At 61.3% G+C, this 21,055-nt stretch overlaps 1 protein-coding gene across 1 annotated transcript in view; it reads right to left on the reverse strand.

Moving 5' to 3' along the window:
* KLF8 (KLF transcription factor 8) overlaps positions 1–19,157 on the reverse strand; it is a 74,692-nt gene extending 55,535 nt beyond the window's left edge. Inside the window, exon 1 of the mRNA XM_075896668.1 lies at positions 18,757–19,157. Coding sequence (XP_075752783.1) covers positions 18,757–18,777 — 21 coding nt within the window. The 5' untranslated portion in view covers positions 18,778–19,157. The remainder of the gene's footprint in view (positions 1–18,756) is intronic.
* Positions 19,158–21,055: the final 1,898 nt, after the last annotated feature.

The raw sequence follows: 21,055 nt of genomic DNA on the forward strand, positions 1-21,055 counted from the left end.
GCCCCAGTTCCTTAACCCAGGGGAGCCAGCTGGGGAGGGGGGAGGTGGCTGATGGGGGGGCAGGGCAGGCCTGCTGGGATGTGCTGCAACGGCTGGGGAACGTGCGATCCGGGCCCACGCTGGGTCTGTACAGCGCCTAGCACATGGGTGCCGGCCGTGCACGGCAGGTCCTACGCCGGACAGCTAAGACTGGTCGAGTGGCCTGTGCCCGACTCAATGGCAGCAGGAACATGGGGCTCGGGGACTGGCTACACAAAGGAGGCAGGTTGGGGCGGGGAGAGATGAGAGGGCTCGGAGCTCTTCCCCAGCACGTCAGGCCTTCGAAGCCAGCCCTCGGCCCTTAGTGGGCAGGCATCTACAAACACAGCCCCCCCCGTGTCCTCCCACGCCTGGGCCCCCCAGGGAAGGGCTGAGGCACATCAGCAGGCGCCCGGGGCACCGGGCACCTCCAGCCACGCCAGGTCCCCGCAGCGGGAGGACGCCGAGCGATGGGCGAAGGAGCTCAGCCTGGTTGCCCACCGGCCCCATGCAGGCTGGAAGGAGCTTGCCAGGCCGGCACAGCCCAGACTCCAGCTCCAGCAAGAATTTCTGCAGCGGCCGGGTGGAAGAGAGCCCCCGGCCGGCGCGGCTGACGTGGGGCGTTCCCAGAGGAGCGGGCCCAGGCTGGCTGCGGGCTGGGGCCGTTCCGGGCTGCAAGCAGCCAAATCTTTCGAGCAGGAGGGGACGCCGAGCGGGGACCCAGCCAGGCGGGGCTCGCTGGGAGGCCGCAGGAGAATGGTTTCTCCCCCGTGTCCTCGCGCCTGGTGGGATTCAGAGAGGCCCCGATTTGCAGAGCCGGCCTGGGGCTCCCATGAAGGACCCGCTGCCACAGCCAGGACCCAGCATGGGCCAGTGCCCAGAGACCCAGGAGGGAGGCTCGCTCCCTAGTCACCCACAAGGCTCAGCCCCTCCCAGGCAGGAGCTCGGGCAAAGCCAAGGGAGAGCAAGGGGCCTAGGGGGGATCGTTCGCCCCTGAGCCAGCCTGGGTGAAGCCAAGAGACGGTTTCTTGGAGGCCAGGGCTGCAGGTGGGTTCCCCTCCCCTGGACTGAGCTAGGACCGCCCTGGACAACCTGCCTCCGGCAGGGGAGCAGGCAGCTGGCAGCCTCCGAGTGAGACAGGGCAGCTTTCTGTTCCCAGCACAGAGCCGGGCACTGGAGGCTGCGCGCCAGCTCCCCTCTCCTGCCAACGCAAGAGGGAAATGGCCCCTTGGAAAGGCTGGGCAGCTCTCGGTCCCGGGAACCCCCCGGCTGTGCCTTTTTCCAGCCGGGGTACGTGGCAGGGAGCAGGCCAGAAAACCATGCAGAGCCATGGGAGCCAGAACGCCTGAGATCCAATTCCCTCCCTGCAACCGACTCCTTTGGCCTCGGGCAAGTCACTTACTCCCAGGGTGACTCAGTTGCCTCCTCTGTAAAGTGGGCACAACCAGGGTTCCCCCCCACCCCGGGGTAGAACAAATGTTATGCTCACCAACATGGTGCAGACGTGCGACACGGAGCAGACGTGCGACACGGCACCTTATTGGTGCACCTAGCAAAATTCCTGTGGTGGGGGTGGGGCTAAGGGGTTCTGAGCGTGGGAGGGGGCTCAGGCCTGGGGCAGAGGTTTGGGGGGCAGGAGTGTGAGAGCTCCGGCTCTGGTCCACGGATCCAACGTGCGCGCTTCAGAAATGGAAAGCAATGCAGCTCTGTCCCCCCCAGCCAAATCACCCCACAGAACGCGACCCACCGCACACGGCCATGGGGCTGCTGCCCACCGGCCCCCTCGGCCCCCGACTGCCTCAAGGCAGGGAGGCCTCCCAGGCCACATTACAAAGCTCCAGTGCAAACGGATTGATCTGGGGGAGGCACCAGCGGAGGGGCCATAGGCCCCCCCCAACCCCTACTTAACACTCCTTGGGCTTTTCCAGCAGGCTCATCACGGCGCCCCCCGAGCTGCCTAGACCCCCTGGCCAGCACCACAGCTTGGATCCTTCCCCTGGGTCCGGAACAGGGGCACCTACACATGACACTTCGCCCCAGGCAGGGCCGTGCGCCGAGCAGCTGGTCTGGTCGCTGACGAGAACCGGTCTGGGGTTGGACCCCCACGAGGCAGGGCTGGGTAACCTGCGTCCCCCCACCTCTTGGGGGAGTAAGGGAGCAAAGGGGGCATCCCAGGAACCATGAGGGGGAAGGGCCGGTGTCTGGGGTCCCACTAAACAGCCCGTCAAAGAGTCTGGTGAAACGCAAAGGCAGAGTTTCCAGACTGTACCAGCAAATGCCACTTTCAAAGCAGGGTTCTGTTCCGGCGGGTGGCTGGAGGTTCGGAGACCAAGCGCATTTCTCACTCGCCGTGCGGGGAAAGCCCCGGTACGCAGAAGCGCCGGTTGCTTGCTTTGCGAATGAAGAAATGACACTCGGATTCAAAGACGGACCCTTTATCGCCGGCTGTCTGGAGGGGAACGGTACCGAGGCAAAGCACGGCTCTCCAGCCAGCCTGGGGACCCCAAAAGATTTGGGGGGGACTGGCATTTATGACATCACTGCCCGTGTGGCGTTCCCCACTGCAGGAACATTTTACCTGCTTCACTCGCTCAATAACTCACCCCCTTTCCTTAGCTGATGAGTCTTTTGTGGGTTTACTACAGACTTGGCGGCAGCGTCGCTTTGGGTGTGAGGCAGGGTACCGGCTGATCCGGGGACATGAGGGGGCTCCTGGGGAGGGAGGGGGTTGCGGTGTCAGGGACCATGCTCACAAAGTTCAGTTTGCCTAGGCGGCCAGAGCGATTGAAGAGGGGACTGCCTGGGACTCCATGACTAACAGGCGATCCAAGCGCTCCCCTGTTACTGGCACAGAGAAATCCCATTGTAGAAAATATGCAGGTGTCCACCCCATTCCTGACAGCCTGCCGGGAAGCCAGCACACACAGCTGCGAGGCACTCCAGACACTGTGACAACAGGCACCCGCAAATCCTCACAGACCCTCCACGGTGCGGGTATCGCCTCTTTGTAAAATGGGGAAACTGAGGCACGGAGCGTCACACGGAGGCCATTACCCGAGCTGGGCCCAGCTCTCTCCACCCTGCCCTCCAATTCACACCCTCAAGCCCCAGTCGGAATTTCCCCAGCGGAAATGCATCCTGTTTGCACTAACGCGTTCGCCCACCTCCGAGCCATCTCCCCGCTGCGAGGCATCCTTCCCCCCCCCCCCCCCGAGCGCCGGCTGGGATCCAATCCCTTTTCTCCACCACAGATTCCATCACTGGACCTGCCTGTCCAAAAGCCTCAGGAGGAGGCTGGCTGCTTCACAGCCACCCTGGGAGCCACGCGTGGCATTTCCAGCTCTTCCCACCAGTGCAGAAAACGGTTCCCAGCTCGGTGGCTACAACCAGCCCTCAGGGGTCCCGACGCATGGCTGTACTGCACCAATCCACAGTAAAAGTCAGGGCGGACTCCCTTGGGGTAAAACCGGATGCCCTAAAACTCGCATCTGAAGGCCTCCAAGTGTCTCCACACCTCTGTCGGCTAACACGCAGCCACGCGATCGACGGGCACGTCCCCAAGGCAACCGGGAACGCGCCACGTGCAGAGTCGATTCCTACATTCCAGTGACCAGTGTTTTCAGTTCCTTGGCCTGCGGAGAGCCCCGATTCCTTGCTCCGGTGTCCCGGGGAGAAAGACGGGATGAGGGGGCACCCAAGACCACCACTCCATTAAGTGCCTGTACTAGGGGAAAGTGGGCCCAGGTGAGCGGTGGGGGAAACTCATCGCAGTCCCCGTCAGAAACCCACACGGCCGCTCGTCTCCGTGCTCAGTGGGAAGACGTGGAAACCCTCTATCGAGAGATGACGAGCACCTGACGGGTGTTGGGCAGGTCCACACACCGGCCTTAAGGGTTGGCCCTTTGGGAGGTGAAGAAACTGAGGCAGAGGGGAAATGACTGTGCCAAGTCACATGCAAACTTGGGAGGAGAACGAGGGATGTGAGCGGGTAACTAGTTAGGGTGATGCTCACCGGGTCACCGGTTATTAGCTGATACTTGGTACCTGGGAGCAGCCTGCCAAGGGAGGAGGGCTGGTTGGAGGGGAGGGGGAGAGGAGTAGAAGCTTCCCTCCCACACAGGACTCTGCTAGTTCCTGCCTCCCCCCATGCACGGGACTGCGCTGGGCTACCGGCTCCTATCCACGTGGAGAGGAGGGGGCCGACAGAGCAGTTAACCAGTTGTCTAGTGAACTGGGATTTTATGTCCCTAATTAGAACCCAAGTCTCTGGATGCCTGCGCTAACCACTGCACCACACTGCCTTTCCTGTAGCCGGTTTCCTTGAGCAAAGCGTGGGTAGGGCTGAGGAGTGCCGGGCCACGCCCCCACCCCCGCCCCGGGGCAGGTGTCCCTGAGGCTGGGGGTGGGGCAGGGAGGCAGCTGAGTATTCAAAGAGAAAGCTCCCTCCCCCACCAAACACACGTGTTAACACGGCCGCACATGCCTGCAAACCGCAAGCTGCCGTCTCTCACCCCCGGCACCTCCCCCCTCCCCCCAAGTCCTAGGCCCCAGGCAGGAACTCCCCCCCCCTCCCTCCCCACAGTGCAGGAAGTGAAACCTCACCACCCGGCCCAGGCCGGAGCATCAGAAGCCCCCTCCAGGTCCGAGGGGGGCGCTGGGCTCTCCAGGGCCTTAGGACGCCTGCTCAAGAATACCTACAATGGGGGGGGGGGCAATCGTCCCTCCTTCTCTGGCGCTGGGAGACACCAGCCCATCTCTCCTGGCAGGGCTGTGCTGGGGAACCGCTCTCCCCGCTCCAGATTCAGGGTGGCGGTGAATTAACCCAGGGCCAGGCACTGCCAAGGAGACTGGAGCCCTGGAAGAGGAGATCCAACCCCAGGCACAGCAGGGTCTGAGGCTGGGGGGAAAGTAACTGACTGGGAGAAATCAGAGGTGAAATGCAGGGCGTGCCCAGCAGGGCTGGCACCAGCGTGCCCCATAACCTGGGCGCTTTTGTGGCCAATGAAGAGCGAGTCCAGTGCTGCCCGGCGGATTAGCAAAGCGCCCACAGCCAGGGGCTTTGTTTCTACTGGTGGTGCACATTGGCACGTGCCTTGGTGCACATACAATTATTCCGCACATGGAGGGAACAAATCTGCGTGTGGAAAAGATTAGAGGGAACATTGGTGGCACCAGCGTGAGTCGTACGAGGCAGGGCCTGCTGGGGTTGAATGTCTGCTGACAGTGGCCAATACCAGATGCCCCAGAGGGAATGAACAGAACAGGGAATTATCATGTGATTCCCTCCCCTGGCATCCAGCTCCAAACAAACAGAGGCCAGGGACACCATTCCTATCCACCCTGGCTAATAGCATTGATGGACCTGTCCTCCATTAATGTATCTAGCTTTTTTTTGAACCCTGTTACGGACATCTTCCGGCGAGGAGTTCCACAGGTAGATTGCGTGCGGGGTGAAGAAATACTTCCTTTTGCTCGATTTAACCTGCTGCCTATTAATTTTATTTGGTGACCCCTAGCGCTTGTGTTACTGGAAGGAGTAAACAACCCGCCCTTCCTTCTTTACCTTCCCAACCCTCCTCCTGATTTTATAAACCTCTGTCACATCCCCCCTTAGTCGTCTCTTTCCCAAGCTGAAAAGCCCCAGTCTTTTTACTCTTACCTCATACGGAAGCTGTTCCATGCTCCTAGGAATTTCTGCTGTCCTCTGAACCTTCCCCACTGTTTTCAAGACGGGGCAACCACATCTGAGCGTACCATAGATTTATACACAGGCAACGATGATGGTTTCAATCTCATTGTCCCTTTCCTAACGATTCCCAACATTGTGGGTCTTTTGACTGCGGCTGCGCGTCGAGCGGCTGTTTTCAGAGAACGACCTGCAACTCGAGAGCTGTCTCTTCGATTGTAACAGCTAATTTAGACCCCACCATTTTGCAGTTGTTGGGAACGTGCTTTCCCGTGTACTCTACGGCTACACTGGAGCTTTCTTCCGGAAAAGCTTATGCAAATGAAGCACGGAGTGGAATAGCCTCATTTTTTCCAGAAAGAACGGTTCTTGTGCAAGAGGGGGGGTTTTGTGCAAAAGGGAGCGGGATCTGTACTCGAAAGAGGCTGCACCTCAGCAGCAGCCATTCAGAGCAGGATCAGTTAAGCAGAGGGGGCATTAAGGACAAGGGAGTGCAGAAGAGGCTGGATGAGGGCTGATGTGGGGCAGAGTTAAGGGGAGAAGGAGGAAGAGGAAAGGAATGCAGGCCACGGTGGAGCAAAAGGAACCAAGGGAGATATCAGGGAATGCATTCTCAGAGGGAGCAGCTGGAAACCTGCAGCTCAGAGTTAAGATTGGGGGCAGGTTACGGAGGCCTGGACAATATTCCTGTAATCGAGCGTGTGATTATACTACACCCAATACGGCTAATGCCGGGCTCTGAAGAACAGCTTACAGAACACTCATTGACCCTTTCCTTCCCAAAAACCTGGCTAGACTAATTTAACACCTGTTAACGTCACAACTACCAAAATCTAGTCTCGACCCAGCATGTTGTTACCCTGGTAAAAAGGCCAAGGTTCCAAATTCAGTTGTTTATCGCATCACAAAAGTCACCAGTTCGGATCAGGGCCCCGCTGTAGAGTGAGTCCCCACCCCAGAAAGTTTGCAAGCTAGGCTGACAAGCCAAAGGAAATATCATCCCCATTTGACAGATGGGTAAACTGAGGCACAGATGAGTGACTTGTCCAGGGTTGCACAGGGAATCTGAAATTAGATCTTGCACATGCCAGACCAGGGGTTTCGCCATCCACCACCCTTCCCTCTTCCACTCTTGGTTTTCTAGTAGCCCCCCTGCCCCTGACCTCCTGCCCCGCCTACCCCCTGCCCCGAGCCCTCCCAACCCCCCCACATCCCTACCCCCTGCCCAGAGTTCCTCCACACTCCATATCACACACGTTTCTTACAGGCACCCCCCTCATCCCACTGCTCTGAGTCCATCCGCCCCTGCACTCCCACCCCTACCCCCTGGGGGGTCGCCATGTGACAGCATCGGTAAGAAATGTAAGTTACTGCAGAGCAGGGGTGAACGTCTCTCTTGTCCAGCATGTGGCAATCCCAGGCCAACATCACCACCCCATTTCACTGGTAGGTAAACTGAGGCACTGGGCAGGAAAGTGACTCCCACAGCGAGCAAGCGGCAGAACCAGAGACCCGGCTGGCAAGGTCCGAGGCACAGAGGGGCCAGCAGAGCTCACAGCTCCCCCGGGGCATGAATCAAGCCAGCTGGCTGAGCGGCACCAGTTCAGCTGGGGTGGCACCAGGAAGGGCCAGCTTGGCACAAGCTGGGGGTAGGACAAGGCGCCCCCATGGCCCTAAAGTTCAGGCAGAGGGGAGGGGAGGAGAGGAGAAGAATTCAGACTGCCAAGAACCTGCCCAGTGGCCGTGCCCAGAGCCCGTAGCCTGGTTGCAGGGGCCGGTGGGTGGGGGCCACACTGTGTGTTTGTGCCACCTAATCCCCGGCACCGGCCCCGCCTCCTGCACTGGGCAGTTGTGCAAGGCGGGCTGGGGTTAGATTCCCACACCCTGCCCAGCCGCCGAGCCCCCGGCTGCAGCCCAGCCCTGCTAATCCCCAGCTGGGAGAGGGGGCGGGCGCCGGGGGGCAGGCAGGTGCTCTCCTCGGGGCGGTTTCTTTCGGCTCCAGAGCCGCAGGAAAAAATTATTTGTAAATGTTTGGTCCAAGTGAGGGATCAGCCCCCAAAAGCTAGCGGGGAGCAGCTGGGGGCGGGGAGGATGGCTCAGCGGGCACGGCCCCAGGCCTGGCAGGAGAAGCAGCAGCTCATATGGCATCGGCCTGACAGACCCAAGCCCCGATCTAGACAGGAGCTTCCCCCCCCCCCAAGCACAAGGCCCGGGGCCAAGCGGGAAGCAACTTGGGGGACGCCCCCCCTTTGCTCTCTCCGGGGCAGGGGGCTAAGCCGCCTTGGCCGATTGGATCAGAGCAGCTGCCTTGCTGACCCCACTGCTCCCCTGGCCCCGGCGGGAGGAAGGGGCAGCCCCCACCCCGCCCGGACCAAAGCCTTCCTGACCCGGCAGCACGGGCCCTGAAGCCTGGGGGTGGGAGGAGGCCAAGCTGGCGCCCGCGGAAGAGGGGGCCCAGGGCAGAGCCTGGGAGATGCCGCCTGGCGCTACGGCATGGCTGGCAGTGCCCACGCCCCCGGCAAGACCTGGCTCCTTGGCCCCGTGGGCCAGCAAGGGGTCAAACACCAGGCCCGCTGGGCTGAGGCCCCCAAAGGCTCCCCCGCCCCAGCAGCGAGGTGGGCTCAGCCTGGACGTGACCCCCCTCCCCCCTTCAAAAGCCCAGGCCCTTTGCTCCCCAGTGCAAACCAACGGAGACCACTACACTGGGCCAAGGCCTCCCGCCCCCGGGACTGGATTCTGCGCCCCTGGACTCAGGCTCCCACACGCGCCCCACAGGGCAGATCTGCCCCAGAGCCAGGCCCCCGTCAGCACGATTATACCCCCCACCCAGCCCGCATAGTGCTGGGGGCTCTAGCACCCCCTGCTGGCCGGCAGGAACCGCTCCCCCAGCGTGAAAGGCTTGGTTAGCACTGGGCTCCCCCCTCTGCATCCCGCCGGGGACTCCCCTTCGCCAAGGGCATGGGAGAGCTCCCTGGGCCTTCTGCAAGTTCTCAATGTCACGCAGGCCGCGGCTGGCAAAGGCTGCGGAGGAGCCGGCTGCAGCCACGCCCAGCGAGAGGCACGGCTGCTGCACAGGGATCATGCACGCTCGGGACCGGGGACAGAGGTTGGCCTGGTTTCAGGGAGGCGTCACGGGCTGGGACATTAATCATCGTTATTTACTCGCGTCGCAGATGCGCCTCGGAGCTCCCGGCTACCATCAGGGCCCCACGCTGCAGAACCCGGCACCCGCTTGGGGCGGAGACGTCCACACCTCGAACTGACGGCACAGCAGGGGAAACCGAGGCCCGGAGCAATGACGCTACTTGCCTAAAGGCCCCCAGCCGGTGGAACTGGGATTAGAACCCACGTCCCCCACCCACGGGCTTGTCCCAGCTCTTGCTTCATGGGGATGGCGGGGGTGGGGGTAGCTACTGAGGCAAGCAAATCGTTTCATGTTCTTTCCATTGCTGCCTGCCTGCAACGAGGCTGCAGCAGCTGCCGTCTTGAGAGCAGAAGCGTTTCCACGCCCAGCCAGACCCCAAGCAGCAGAAACAAACCCCACGGAACCCTGAAGCTTCCTGGGTTTGGACGTTAGGAGACCGTGTTCTGCCGGGCACTGGGATAAGATTTGCCCCCGTGCTGTGCCTCAGTTTCCCCCCCTCTGTAACAGGGGGATAGGCCTGTGCTGGAAGGTGCTGAAGGATCCTGGAACGCAGGAGGGGAAAGCAGAGTAGCTGAAGTTCATGAGTGTTGTTTCTCCCCCTTTCGGTTTGAATTGGGCTCAGTCTGGGCACAAAGCAATGGGGCGGAGCTCTCTGGACCCCCAGCAAGCCACTGGAGCCAGGTGGCCTTTGCCCAGGGCCTCAGTCCAGAGGGCAGGGGCTGTCACGCCGCGCTAGACAGCTACCGAATCAAGTGCCTTGCAGTGGGCGGCGGGAAGAAATACCTGCCAGGCCAGGCCAGGGGTTAATGCTCACCTCTCTTCAAAGCCTCCCACGAGCGCACGCCCGAGTGGCTGCAACGGGGGCCAAGGGGCCATTCTGCCGCCTACGCGGCAGGCGCAGGCTGAGCCGAGTTCACCCAGCGTCTCTGAAACGCGACAGCTTGGCCATGGTGACCGCCCGGCCGCGCCTTGGCTAGACAGAGGCATGGGAGGCGTCACGCATGTGCACCTGGCCACATGCATGTTCCAGCTCACCCCCTGACTAACACGTGGCCACTAAGACCGTCCCGATCCCCCATGGAAGGTCTTCACTGCACACAACCCAGCTGGTCTGAGCAGCCAGGCTAGCCCAGAGTCAGCAGGAGCCCCTCTATAGCACTGCACCCCCATGTACCGCATCCGCCGCAGGAGTCCGGGGGCACGGCCGCGGGTGGTCTGTGCAGCGACTCTCAAGGCTGTCAACAGTGGGAGCTCTTGGCCATCTTCCAGGGAGACCTGTACGAGCACCACAGGGCTTTCCGCCAGGGCCTCGCTGGAAAGAGGCCGGGCTCAGCTCAGTTTAGAACCAGGGTCCGGTTTTTCCCCTAGCCGGCGCTTCGAGCCCCCCCCATCCCTTCTAGGTCAGAGGTTCATCTGTTATGGGAACAAGTAAATTCAGAAAACAAAGGATCACCCAATGAAATAAACTGGTAGCAGATTTAAAACAAAAGGATGGGTTTCTTCATACAGCCCACAGCCAACCTGCGGAACTCCTTGCCAGAGGATGTTGTGAAGACCAGGACTTTAACAGGAAAGAGCTAGATACATTCATGGAGGTGTGGTCCATCAATGGCTATAGCCAGGACGGTAGGAATGGTGACCCTAGCCTCTGTTTTTCTGGAGGTGGGCGTCAAGGGAGGGATCACGTGAGGATTTCTCATTCTGTTCACTCCCTCTCGGGCCCCTGGCAGTGGTCACTGTGGGCAGACAGGACACTGGGCTGAATGACCTTCGGTCTGACCTAGTCTGGCCGTGCTCATGAAGGCATCCCCGAGAGACCAGCCTGCACCGCACGCCTACGTGAAAAACTCACCCTGGCTGGAGAGCTGTTCCAGGGCCCCAGAAGTAGCCCTCCAACGCTGCTAGGAAAGAATGAGGGGCCACGCCAGCAGTAACATCACAGCCCCCAAGCCCTGCAGGACCCCCAGGGCCTCTTCTCACCTCTACGGCGACCGAACCTCGGCAGCACAGCACATGGGACTTGCATCTCTCCAGCCCAAGCATCCTGCAGTACAACGCTGACACTACTGGCCTGAGCTCTTTGGGGGAAGGGACTGTCGTTTGCTCTGGGTCCAGGCCCCCTAGGCACTACAGGAAACCCAGATCAACAGGAGAGTCCACCCCCCCGTCAGCATCTCATTGTGCTTGGTGCTGTACAAACCTAGTGGCCTGCCTCACTGCCAACAGGCCCGCTGCTCAGCCAGGCCAGCCATGAGCACAGTATCGGAGGAGGAAGTTATCCAGAAGGGGATGGGAGACGACAGGACAGAGCAGGAGACAGGGACAACCCCACGCAGAACATGGGGAGCTGGGAATCACCCTGGACTGGTGAAGAACTGGAGACCAGAGATTTACCCGAGACCATCCTGGATTGGCGAAGTTACACACCAGGCTGTCTCCAAACCGGAGCAAGCTTTTTGGGGGGGAGGGCATTTTGGGGTGAACAGCAGAAGAGCACCTGCACCTACGGCTGGCTTGCAGGAAGCTCACAGCCAGGACGCCGGGCCTGTGATGTGGAGGGAGGGGGAGCGCAGCTGCATTGGACATTTCAAATAAAGGGGGCACATGTGCCCAATAGGGAGGGGCAGGGAATCCCAGAGAGGAGACAGGGCAGCACAGAGGGGAAAATCCACCCCCAGAGCACCCTTCCCCCGTGCTGATCTCCAGCCCAGCCAACAGCCCCAGGGGGCTCGCAGCCGGCCCTAGGGGCACACGCTGGTACCTCTCAACAACAGCCCTTTGTCCAGGGGCTGAAGCTAATGCCTTTCAGCTCCCTTAAAAAAAAAAAAAAAAAAAAAAAAAGAAGGGCCGGGCAGGCCGGGCAGCAGGCTTAGCGCAGAGATCGGATTTCCCGGGACGGCATGTCCCCTGTCACCCAGCCTGCCAGCAAGGGATCCTAGGGTCACAAGCCCCAGCCCAGGCCGGCAAGGACACGCGGGAGCCAGAGGGCAGGGCCGAGGGACCACGGCAAAGAAGCTCTGCAAAGGGAATGGGGGCGGCCGCAGGAACCCCAGGGGAGGGGAGGGGAGGGGAGAAGCCACATGCTTCGAAGAAACAGCTGGACATCTCCTGGTCTCTGGCGCTGGCCAATCCCCAGCCTGCCAGGGATGGTCACGTAGGACCCAGCATCACACGAGCTTCCTGGTTGTTCCCTTGGGCCGTGCCCCGGGACCCCAGCCAGACTCTTCCCGGCGGCCTGCACGGGGGCATCCGACACCCATTTGAAATCGGCGCGCGCCGCGCCAGCGCGAGACCCTCAGACACCCATTTGAAATCGGCGCGCGCCGCGCCAGCGCGAGACCCTCAGACACCCATTTGAAATCTGTGCGCGCCGCGCCAGCGCGAGACCCTCAGACACCCATTTGAAATCTGTGCGCGCCGCGCCAGCGCGAGACCCACACCCCCCCAATGCAGCGTTTTCACGGGGGCTCAGCAGCGACGCTGGTGCAAAGACCCGTAGCGTGGTCAGCCCGGCGCAAGCTCAGCGAACCCGCGGCACGGAGCGACTCCCAGGAGCCACCGGGTCAGCCCAGCATAGTCCTGCTGAGACCTGCACGCAGGGAACAGAGACCTCAACAAGCTATGGAGGCCCCGAATCCACCCACCCGGGGTCAGCAGCTGGGTCGGAGCGCTTCCCCCGCCCTGCGGCCGCACACGTCCCCAGGCCGCCACGAGACGTACACCTTTCCCGGGTGCCCCTGCCTGGGACACCCGACGTGGGTGCCTAGAAGGACGCACGCAGCGATTCTCGGGCAGAACGTGCATGACCAGCTTCGGGAGGACGCGGCGACGTTCCCGGCGCCCCGGCCCGGCGGACAGCAATCCCAACGCCCACAGCCGGGCCGAGAAGGGGTTAAGCAAAGGCCCGCTCGGGTCTCAGTTCCCGCGGAGGCTGGCCGGGCCCCAGAAGCCAGCGCAGCGGCAGAATTACCGCCCAGCTGCTGCAGCACCTCAGCTCCGGTTCATGCAGCCACAGATCAGGCTGGAGGGGAGGTACCGGCCTCGGGAAGAGCAGCCAGCAGCCCCCCCAGGATCTCATCCCCACGTGCCCCTCCTGCCTAACTCGAGGCGGCCTCCGGCAATCGAGTGCTCAGGCAGCCCTGCCTGGAGAGGGGACCCCACTGGGGACGGTCTCCTCACTCTACGCCCACGAGGGCGCCCGCGTGCGCTCACGCTCGCCAGGCATGAACCCAGCAGTACCAGGGCTCCTCTGCTCGATGCACGTGGCCTTGACACGGGGGCCTCCCTGGCAGCACGGAGACGGGGCCATTGCTTGTGGCACCGCGGCGCCGCCGGGGCGTGCGACTCCAGGGCAGAGACCCGGGGCTATCGGGCTCATATTGCTGTTTTGCATCTTTTAGCGACGCTTATCCAATGGATAAGCCGGGGGCTTTTAAACAACGGGGCACGGCCCACGCTGGGGGGAGAAGTTGGGTGCTAGGAATCGTGGCTGCAAAGGGATCCGGTGAGCAGTGGGGGGCTAAGGCAGCTCCCTGCCCATCCTGGCTCCGTTGACTGCGCTGCACCCCAGAAGCAGCCGACAGCAGGCCCGGCTCCTAGATGTGGGGGAGAAGCACACAGGGCTCCGCACACTGCCCCCACCCCAAGCACTAGCTCCATACTTCTGCTGGCTGCTTCCAGGTGCGGCCTGGTCTGCAGGGCCAGGAGCTGCAGGAAGCTGCCTTAGCCACCCACCGCCCCCCTGCTCATTGCACCGCTGACTAGGAGCCACTCAAGGGAAGCCCCTCCTGCCCCAGACTTGCCCTTCCCCTCCCAAAGCTGGAGCCCCCTCCTGCACCCCAAGGCTCCCATCCTCAACCCCACCCCGGAGCCCACACTCCGGTCAAATTATTTTGGGATCAATTTTCTTCAACTGAGTCCTGAGGGGAAAACTAAAGTTCGGGAACCGCTGGGCTAGACATTCAGGGCTTGTCCACACGGTGACGGAGACACACAAGGACGCCGCCATCACACGCGGCTGGAGAAAGAGACTCTCAAAGAACTAGACAAATTCATGGGGGTTAGGTCCATTAATGGCTGTTAGCCAGGGTGGGTAAGGAATGGGGTCCCTAGCCTCTGTCAGAGGGTGGAGATGGATGGCAGGAGAGCGATCGCTTGATCATTCCTTGTTCGGTTCACTCCCTCTGGGGCACCTGGCATTGGCCACTGTGGCAGACAGGACACTGGGCTAGATGGACCTTAGGTCTGACCCCGTCTGGCTGTTCTTATGAGTCTGCAATGCCAACGGAGAGCAACCAAGAGGACGAGATGGAGCCACGTTTAAATCTGTGTGTTTGGGGCTTTTTACTACCTGTGCAACTCCAACGCCTGCCACATTTGGAAGAAGCCGGCTCCTCTGGACTCAAGAGACATCCAACCCTTCCCCCGCCAGGAGTCCTGCAGAAAAGCCGGCAAACCGAGATTTGACAGTCTCGAGACTAGGAACACGCCTATAGCGGTTCAAGGCACTTGCAGGTGTCCCCTCGACATGGGCCCTCCAGGGCAGCCCCTCTAGGTTCCTGGCCCATCATCACCGCCCTTGGTCGGAAGGGACCACACAGCTCTGCCTAGCCAAGCACGTTTCTTCCCAAGGTAAAAGCATTCGAGGAAAAGGAGCAGGAGAACCCACGTGCGTCACCCCCTGCCGCCTGCAGACCCCACCCCGGCCTTTGCCCTGCGGTGCCGAGCTCAGAATGGGTTTAGCTGCCTCGTGAATCTTCCCTTTGGCCCTCAGATTCATGGCAGCAAGGCCTTTTCTCGGGGTACAGCTTGCCGGGGGAAGGGGCGCTCTCTCTCACCCCCCCCCCTTCAAGATTCCCAGGCAAACCCCTTGATCCGGTTAGTCCAAAAGTCCATTCTTCTCCGGCCCATTGCTCACTGCTTCCCAGGTCCCATCCCAGTCGCCCCCTCCCGAGCTGCCATGCAACCCTGGCCCACGATCACACATCACCTCTGACTTCCATATCCCGCACTCCAAGGAAAAACTTTCAGGTCCTTCAATAAGCACAAGGTCAGACAAAGCCTGTCAGGCACTGTCCCTTTTGGGGCTTCCTCGGAGGTGCCCAATCAATCTTACAAAGAAAACTCTGGGAAAAAAAATACCCCAAGGGAGCTGGAATTGGCTCGATTTCTATTAGTTGAGAGGGTTTCCTGTGGGTTCGGTCACAGGGCAAATAAATGACTGGGCAGCCCTGTTAAATGAGGCCCCCATCATTTGTATCGGAGCAGCCCCTAACTGCTACCCTACCTGCTGTACAGGCACAGACAACTTGGCCCCAAAAGCACAGAGAGGGAAGATGACTTGACCAAGGTCACATGGCACATCAGTAGCAGAGTAGGGACTAAAACCCAGGTGGCGCTCTCATGCACTGCCCGAATACCCCCCCACCAGGGTAGAGCTCTTGTTTTACGACTCATTTAAAAGCCTCGGTCCTGCCATGGTTGCCAGTGGCGTTCCGGGGATTAGAATCAAATTCCTACGGAGGGGATTTCATTAGCAAGCCACATCCTCTTGCGGCCACACTTCCCAATGCGTACGAGGCTCGGAGTCTCTCCCGCTGCCAGCGCAGACGAGTACATGGATCTTTAAAGAAAGCACAAGACCGTGCCGCTGAGAAACGTCCAGAAGAGAACACCACTGGAGAGCAGCTGGTCTGTGACCATCCTAGCACAGCTACCTGCTTGCTGCCGTCACTTGTCGCTGCCTAGAGCGGATTCCTCACCAGTGCAGGGAATCTCCCGTGAGTGTGAAAGGCAAGTCACTGAGCAGAGGGGATCAGTAGAGGGCCTACAACTCTAGTTACCAGGGACTCCCATTAAGCATCTATGACCAATTAACATGATCGAGAAAAAAAGTTTGTGAGAAAGAGGAAACATCCCCAATTTGTTCAATGACGGTGGACTAGAGCCCCCGCAGAAAGTCCTCCAGCAAACCCAGACTTCACATTCATTATAGGTCTACAGTGGGGGGGGGGGCTTTTTTGGGTCGGGGTCCGCTGACCCACAGAAGTCAGTCGGGGACCAGGGGCTGCAGGGAGGTGGCGGAGCGGCTGAAGAACCAAGGCAGGCTCCCCAATGCTGGGGGAAGCACTGCACCTCGGGGGCCAGATCCAGACAACCCGGGGGCCACATCTGGCCCCCAAGCCTTAGGTTCCCCACCCCTGGTCTGAGAGTATAAGTAAAATGAGCAGGGTTAAAATGCATACAGCTTGCTGACCTCTTCTACCAGCAGAAAGCAACACACCCAGAAAAGCCACAATCCCAATATTTGATTTTTGTCCCAAGCTTTTACAAGTCTCCTTTGAATGAGCCAAAGAGATGCCGAGCTAAACACCAAAAGCCAACTACACACAGAAATGTGCCTGTTCCAGTCAAACCTGGGAATCCAGGTCACTGAAATCAACTCCGGTAACACCCCAACAGCAAGGCCCTCAGTCGGATCCCAGGATGAGACCGAGAGATGTTTTCAGAGGTGCACGTGTGAATTACAAAGGGTGGGATGGCAGGTGTGGACAAGGATACTCATTCATAATGCTCGCAAAAAGACGCCCTCAAGTCTCGGATAGGCCGGCAAGCAGGCTCCTCGGCCCAGATTCCAGTTTTGTGCTCTCTGGCGATTAGGACTGCTCTGGTTCGGATTACTCTAGCTCCGCCTGTCCCCGCTGAAGCACTGCGAAGCAAAGGAGAGCAGAAGTCGGAATCCTTGAGCCGCCTGAGGGAAATCACAACCTCTGTGCCTGCACCTACTTCTACAGCCCTCAGCGGGGTGAGGCATCCAGACACAAGTAGTACCAACAGGTGACCCTCAGCACAGGGATCGGAGGCACGTGTCAACTAAGTGACTTGCCCAAGGCCACACAGAGAGTGTGTGGCAGAGGTGGGGATGGGCCTGAGAATCCCAGTGCAGGACTCTAACCAGATGAACCTTCCTCTATCTACTCTTCTGTGAAATGGAGGGGGATGATACCTGCCCGCCTTTCTACAATGCTTTGTGATGCAATTGCTCTGTAAACGCGGCCAGCTTCTCAGCCAAAACGGAGCTTTAGCAACGCCTCCATGCGAGATGCAGCAGGAGACCCTCAACACTTCTAACATCACAGGCTGAGAAATAGCTCCAATGCCGAGCAACACAAACCTGCGAGATCCCGGAGGCTGCAGCAGGGTCCCAGACAGACGTGGCTTTCCACACCTGGTCAGAACCACAGTGGAACAACGATGCTCACCTTCGGGCCCTAGGGTCGAGACCGGGAGGAGGAGGGCGGTGTCCCACCTCTGATCCCAGCCAAGTCTGCGTACAAACTCCCATTCCCCACCCAGGTGATGGAAGAATTTAAGCCTAAAACTGAAGTTTCAGCACTTTGTGCTTACACAAAACACCCTCATCCTCTAACACTCTAATTAAGTTAAGTTGCCCAATTAGCCTCCTGGCAGGGAAGTAATGACAGTCCCTGTTTTACGGATGGAGAAACTGGGATACAGAGGAGATACCAGACACAGCGAGTCAGTGGCAGAACTGGAAACAGAACCAGGAGGTGGCTGGACTGAGAACCCTAGATCTTCCAGCGAAGAAGGTCTGAACTTGCGTTGACACCAATTGCAGAACGATACAACATCGCAAGTACGGACACGCACACACACACCTGCACAAGTCCCTCGTTTTCTGAGCACGTTCCAGGATGTGGCACCTGCAATGGTGAATCCATCAAACCATAAAACGTGGCTTCCGAAAGTGGCTAGTGATTTTGGGTGCCCTGCTGGAAGAGGGCTGCTTTTCAGAAGGCAGGTGGCTCAGCTTCTCTCAAGAGTCTCATGACTAAGAGGCCTCACGGTCACTCAAAAACCACTCATCTCTTTTGAAAATCTGGACTTAAACGCTTTGGAATATGGAGCAGGCATTTCCCGGCAGCACCCAGAAATCCAATGTTCTCTACCATGACCCTTGGGAGTCTCCCCCCTCATCAGTGTTTAGCCAAGGAGGGGCGTGTCTAGCGCCTGTATTTATTCCCATACGCAGGGCAGTTTTATTTTTCCCGGGCCGTGCATCTTCCAGCAGAAACTGCTACCTCCAGGCCTCAGGTCAGGTCAGGAAGGCAGCTGGCTCTCCCAAAGGCAGACCACAGACCTGCACCTGTTCCATATGCACCATACACCCTAGGATCATCCAGGCGCCATCTCCAAGCCCAGGGCACCTGGCTTAGCCATGGCCAGGCCTGCACGCCCGCGCTCCAGCATTCATGCAGCCGCCACATACGCCAAGCGGGCAGAGGGCAACTGCCCGGCCTTCCCAAAGTTCGGCGCCCAGGCACCCTAGCCAGGCCGACACAGGCCTCCAGGTGCCCCCCGTGCTGCAGGGCACTTGGAAAGCAAACCAGAGCCAGGCCCACGGGTGCCCGGCAGCCAGCCCCTGCTGCACGCTCAGGAAATACTGACACCAGGCAGGGCGCAGGGCTCAGCTCTCTCCAACTGCGCTCCGGCGTGGGCAGGGCAGGGCGCCCCGCCCCGTGCACCCTGACCCCGAGGGGAGAGGGGGACCCTGCTGTGTAGGCCCAGCGATGTCCCCGCCCCTCGGGGGGTGCCCGCTCCCCACCCCGCCCCGCCCCGCCAGCGCTGCCCACTTCTGCCTCTCCCCGCCCCGGCGCGGCGCTGCCGCTTTAAGAGGCCAGGCAAGATGGAGCCCTGGCCGCGGCCACCGCATCGCCAGCCGAGCCCCCTTCGCAGCGCCCCGACGGGCAGCGCCGGCTGCCGGGCCCAGCGGGGCGGGCGCCGCCCTCCCCCGCGCCTGGGCGAGCCGGAGGCTGCTGCCCGGGGTGGATCCGCCCCCGCCGCCCGGCGCCGCAGGGGGGGCGCGGAGGAGAGGAAGGGCACTTACTTTGCGCGCTTCGGAGTGCATCGCCGCCTGCTCCGGGGGCCTCCCGCCGCCTCCCCCGGGCCGGGCTGCGCGGCTGCAGGGCGGGGAGGGTGGGGTAGGTGGGTGGGGGCGGCTCCGGGGAAGGGCCCTTGCTCCTACCCAGCCTCGCTCCGCTTCCCCCGGCTCCTCTTCCTGGCCGCGGGCGCGCTGCTGGCGGGGCTGGGGGTGGGGGGCAATGTGGGTCCCCCCCTCTGTCTCGCTTTTCGCTCTCACCAGCTGCCTGACCCCACCCAGCGGCTCCACCCCATCCACTGCTACATGCCCTGTCAATCACCGGCCCCTTTAAAGCTGCAATGCACAACTTGGGGCTCCCCTCGGGGCGGCTGGGGCCGCCCCCCGGCCAGTGCCCAGCGCGCCCCGCAGCCCCTCCCGAGCCGGGGGGAAAGGAGCCCCCCAGCCCGCCCGCTCGCCTCGGCAGGGGGCGATTCCTCAGGAGGGTGGGGGAGCTGCCGCTGCTCCCTCCCTGACTCCACCTACCTCCCGTGCACAAGCCGGGCTGCAGGGCTGGGCGACACCCCGGCAGCGGCTCCTCCTCGCTCGCCCCCTTTCAGTGACATGGGGGGGGGGGGCTCCCCACGGCTACACCCTGCCCCTCCCCCCACACCCACTGCTGGGCCCAGAGCCTTTCTCCGCGGAACTCGGCTGGGGACAATGAACTCGGCCCTTATGGGGGGGGTGCAAGGAGGGGCACCTTCCCCCCCAGGTGTGGGTCGTTAGCAGAGCTCCCCTCCCGGGGGGAGGGGCGGGGGAGGAGCAGGAAGCTGGGGGGTGCGCGCTCAGGGGTGGGGCCTGCGAACTCCAGCGCGCTGGCTCCATCTGCTCCTCCTGCGCGCTAGCGGCGGCTGCTCGCTCGCACCTGGGGCGCTGGGGAGCCGGGGCAGCGGTTCCCTGGGGCGGCAGGCCACGTGCAACCTCCTGCCCTCAGGCTGGCCTAGCAAAGTGCCTCGGTGGGATGGGCGTTATCCCCCCTCCCCCGCCCCTGCCTCCACCTGGGCGCCCCGTGCCGCAGAGATGCTACTGTGGCCACCCTGCTAGGCCTGTAGTCTCCCCTGGAGCAGCCAGTCCCCCTGCAACACCCATGGGCGTGACTTGCTTGCCATCAGCCCCACAGAGGATCTAAGCCCCTGGCTCTCTCCCAGATGACGGCCGGGGGGGGGGGGGAGATTTGCCCTCGTGGCTACAAGCTGGGTCGCTGGGCTTCTAGGTAAAGACGCCGGGAGCCGCTTTGAGCAGACAGCACTTGGCTCCAGGGGTTTCTGTTTCCTGCCCCAGGGTGGCAGCCCGGTGGCTCTTTGCAGGCCAGCTCTGCAGAAAGCAGCCGCCAGGGCAGGAGTCCAGTGACCTGGAGCTCAGGGGTGGTTAAGTCTCTGAGGCATCTCAATGCTGCATCTCTGAAAGGTGGCGGCAGCCCTTCCCCCTCCCCTGCCACCCCACTAGCCAGACGTTGGCATCGCCCTCTTGGAATCCGAGCAATGCGCAGGGTGGTACCTCCCCCGGGGCCTTTCGCAGAGGGCAGCAGGGGTAGACAGGAGAAGGGCCGCATCCGTGAGGGTCCTGGCTTCTCGTAGCTGAGCTGGGTGACTGTCACAGGGAGTTGGTGGCAGGGCTAGGACTAGAACCAGGCTCCTGGAACCCAGGCTAGGACACCAGTACAGGCCATGCCCTAAGGGATAATAGACCAGGAGAGTTTCCCTTGGACATCTCCCATCTAGCGGAGAGGAAGGCTTCCCCCAGCCCAGGTGGCATGGCTGCGTGCCCCCGGAGGGCATCCAGGGAATGCCCACGCGGGTCACAGGAGACAGGCCCCTCTGAGGCATGGCCTTACCTTTTGACCATGGGCAAGTGGGGTGCTCTTAGGTCCATGCTGGGTGCTCAGTATGGTCCTTTCTCTGCATGGCCGTCCCCTGCTGACCTCTCCATGTCTCCTGCCTGATCCGGCCTCTCCACCCTTCTGATGCCCCAGGGCAGTGAAGGCTGTTCCGGTTCCCCAGCCAGCTGGCTGGCTTACCTGGGCTCTGAGGAGGACGCCACCCACAGGAGGCAGCAGCAGAGGGGACCCATCTTCCCCTTCTGCTCTATGCCCCCCCCTATCCTTTTGAGGCAGCGTTGACATGGCAAAGCCCTACGGGTCCACAGCCCTTGCCTCTGCCCCGTTGGTGTCTGGCTCCCGGGTGGAAGGGTGGAGTGTGTGCCCTGTCTCATGGGTGCCTGGCTCTTGGGTAAACAGATGGGGGCTCAGCTGGGTTGCTCCCCCGTGCCC

This window comes from Pelodiscus sinensis, chromosome 13, assembly GCF_049634645.1.
Source record: "Pelodiscus sinensis isolate JC-2024 chromosome 13, ASM4963464v1, whole genome shotgun sequence".
NCBI lineage: Eukaryota > Metazoa > Chordata > Testudines > Trionychidae > Pelodiscus > Pelodiscus sinensis.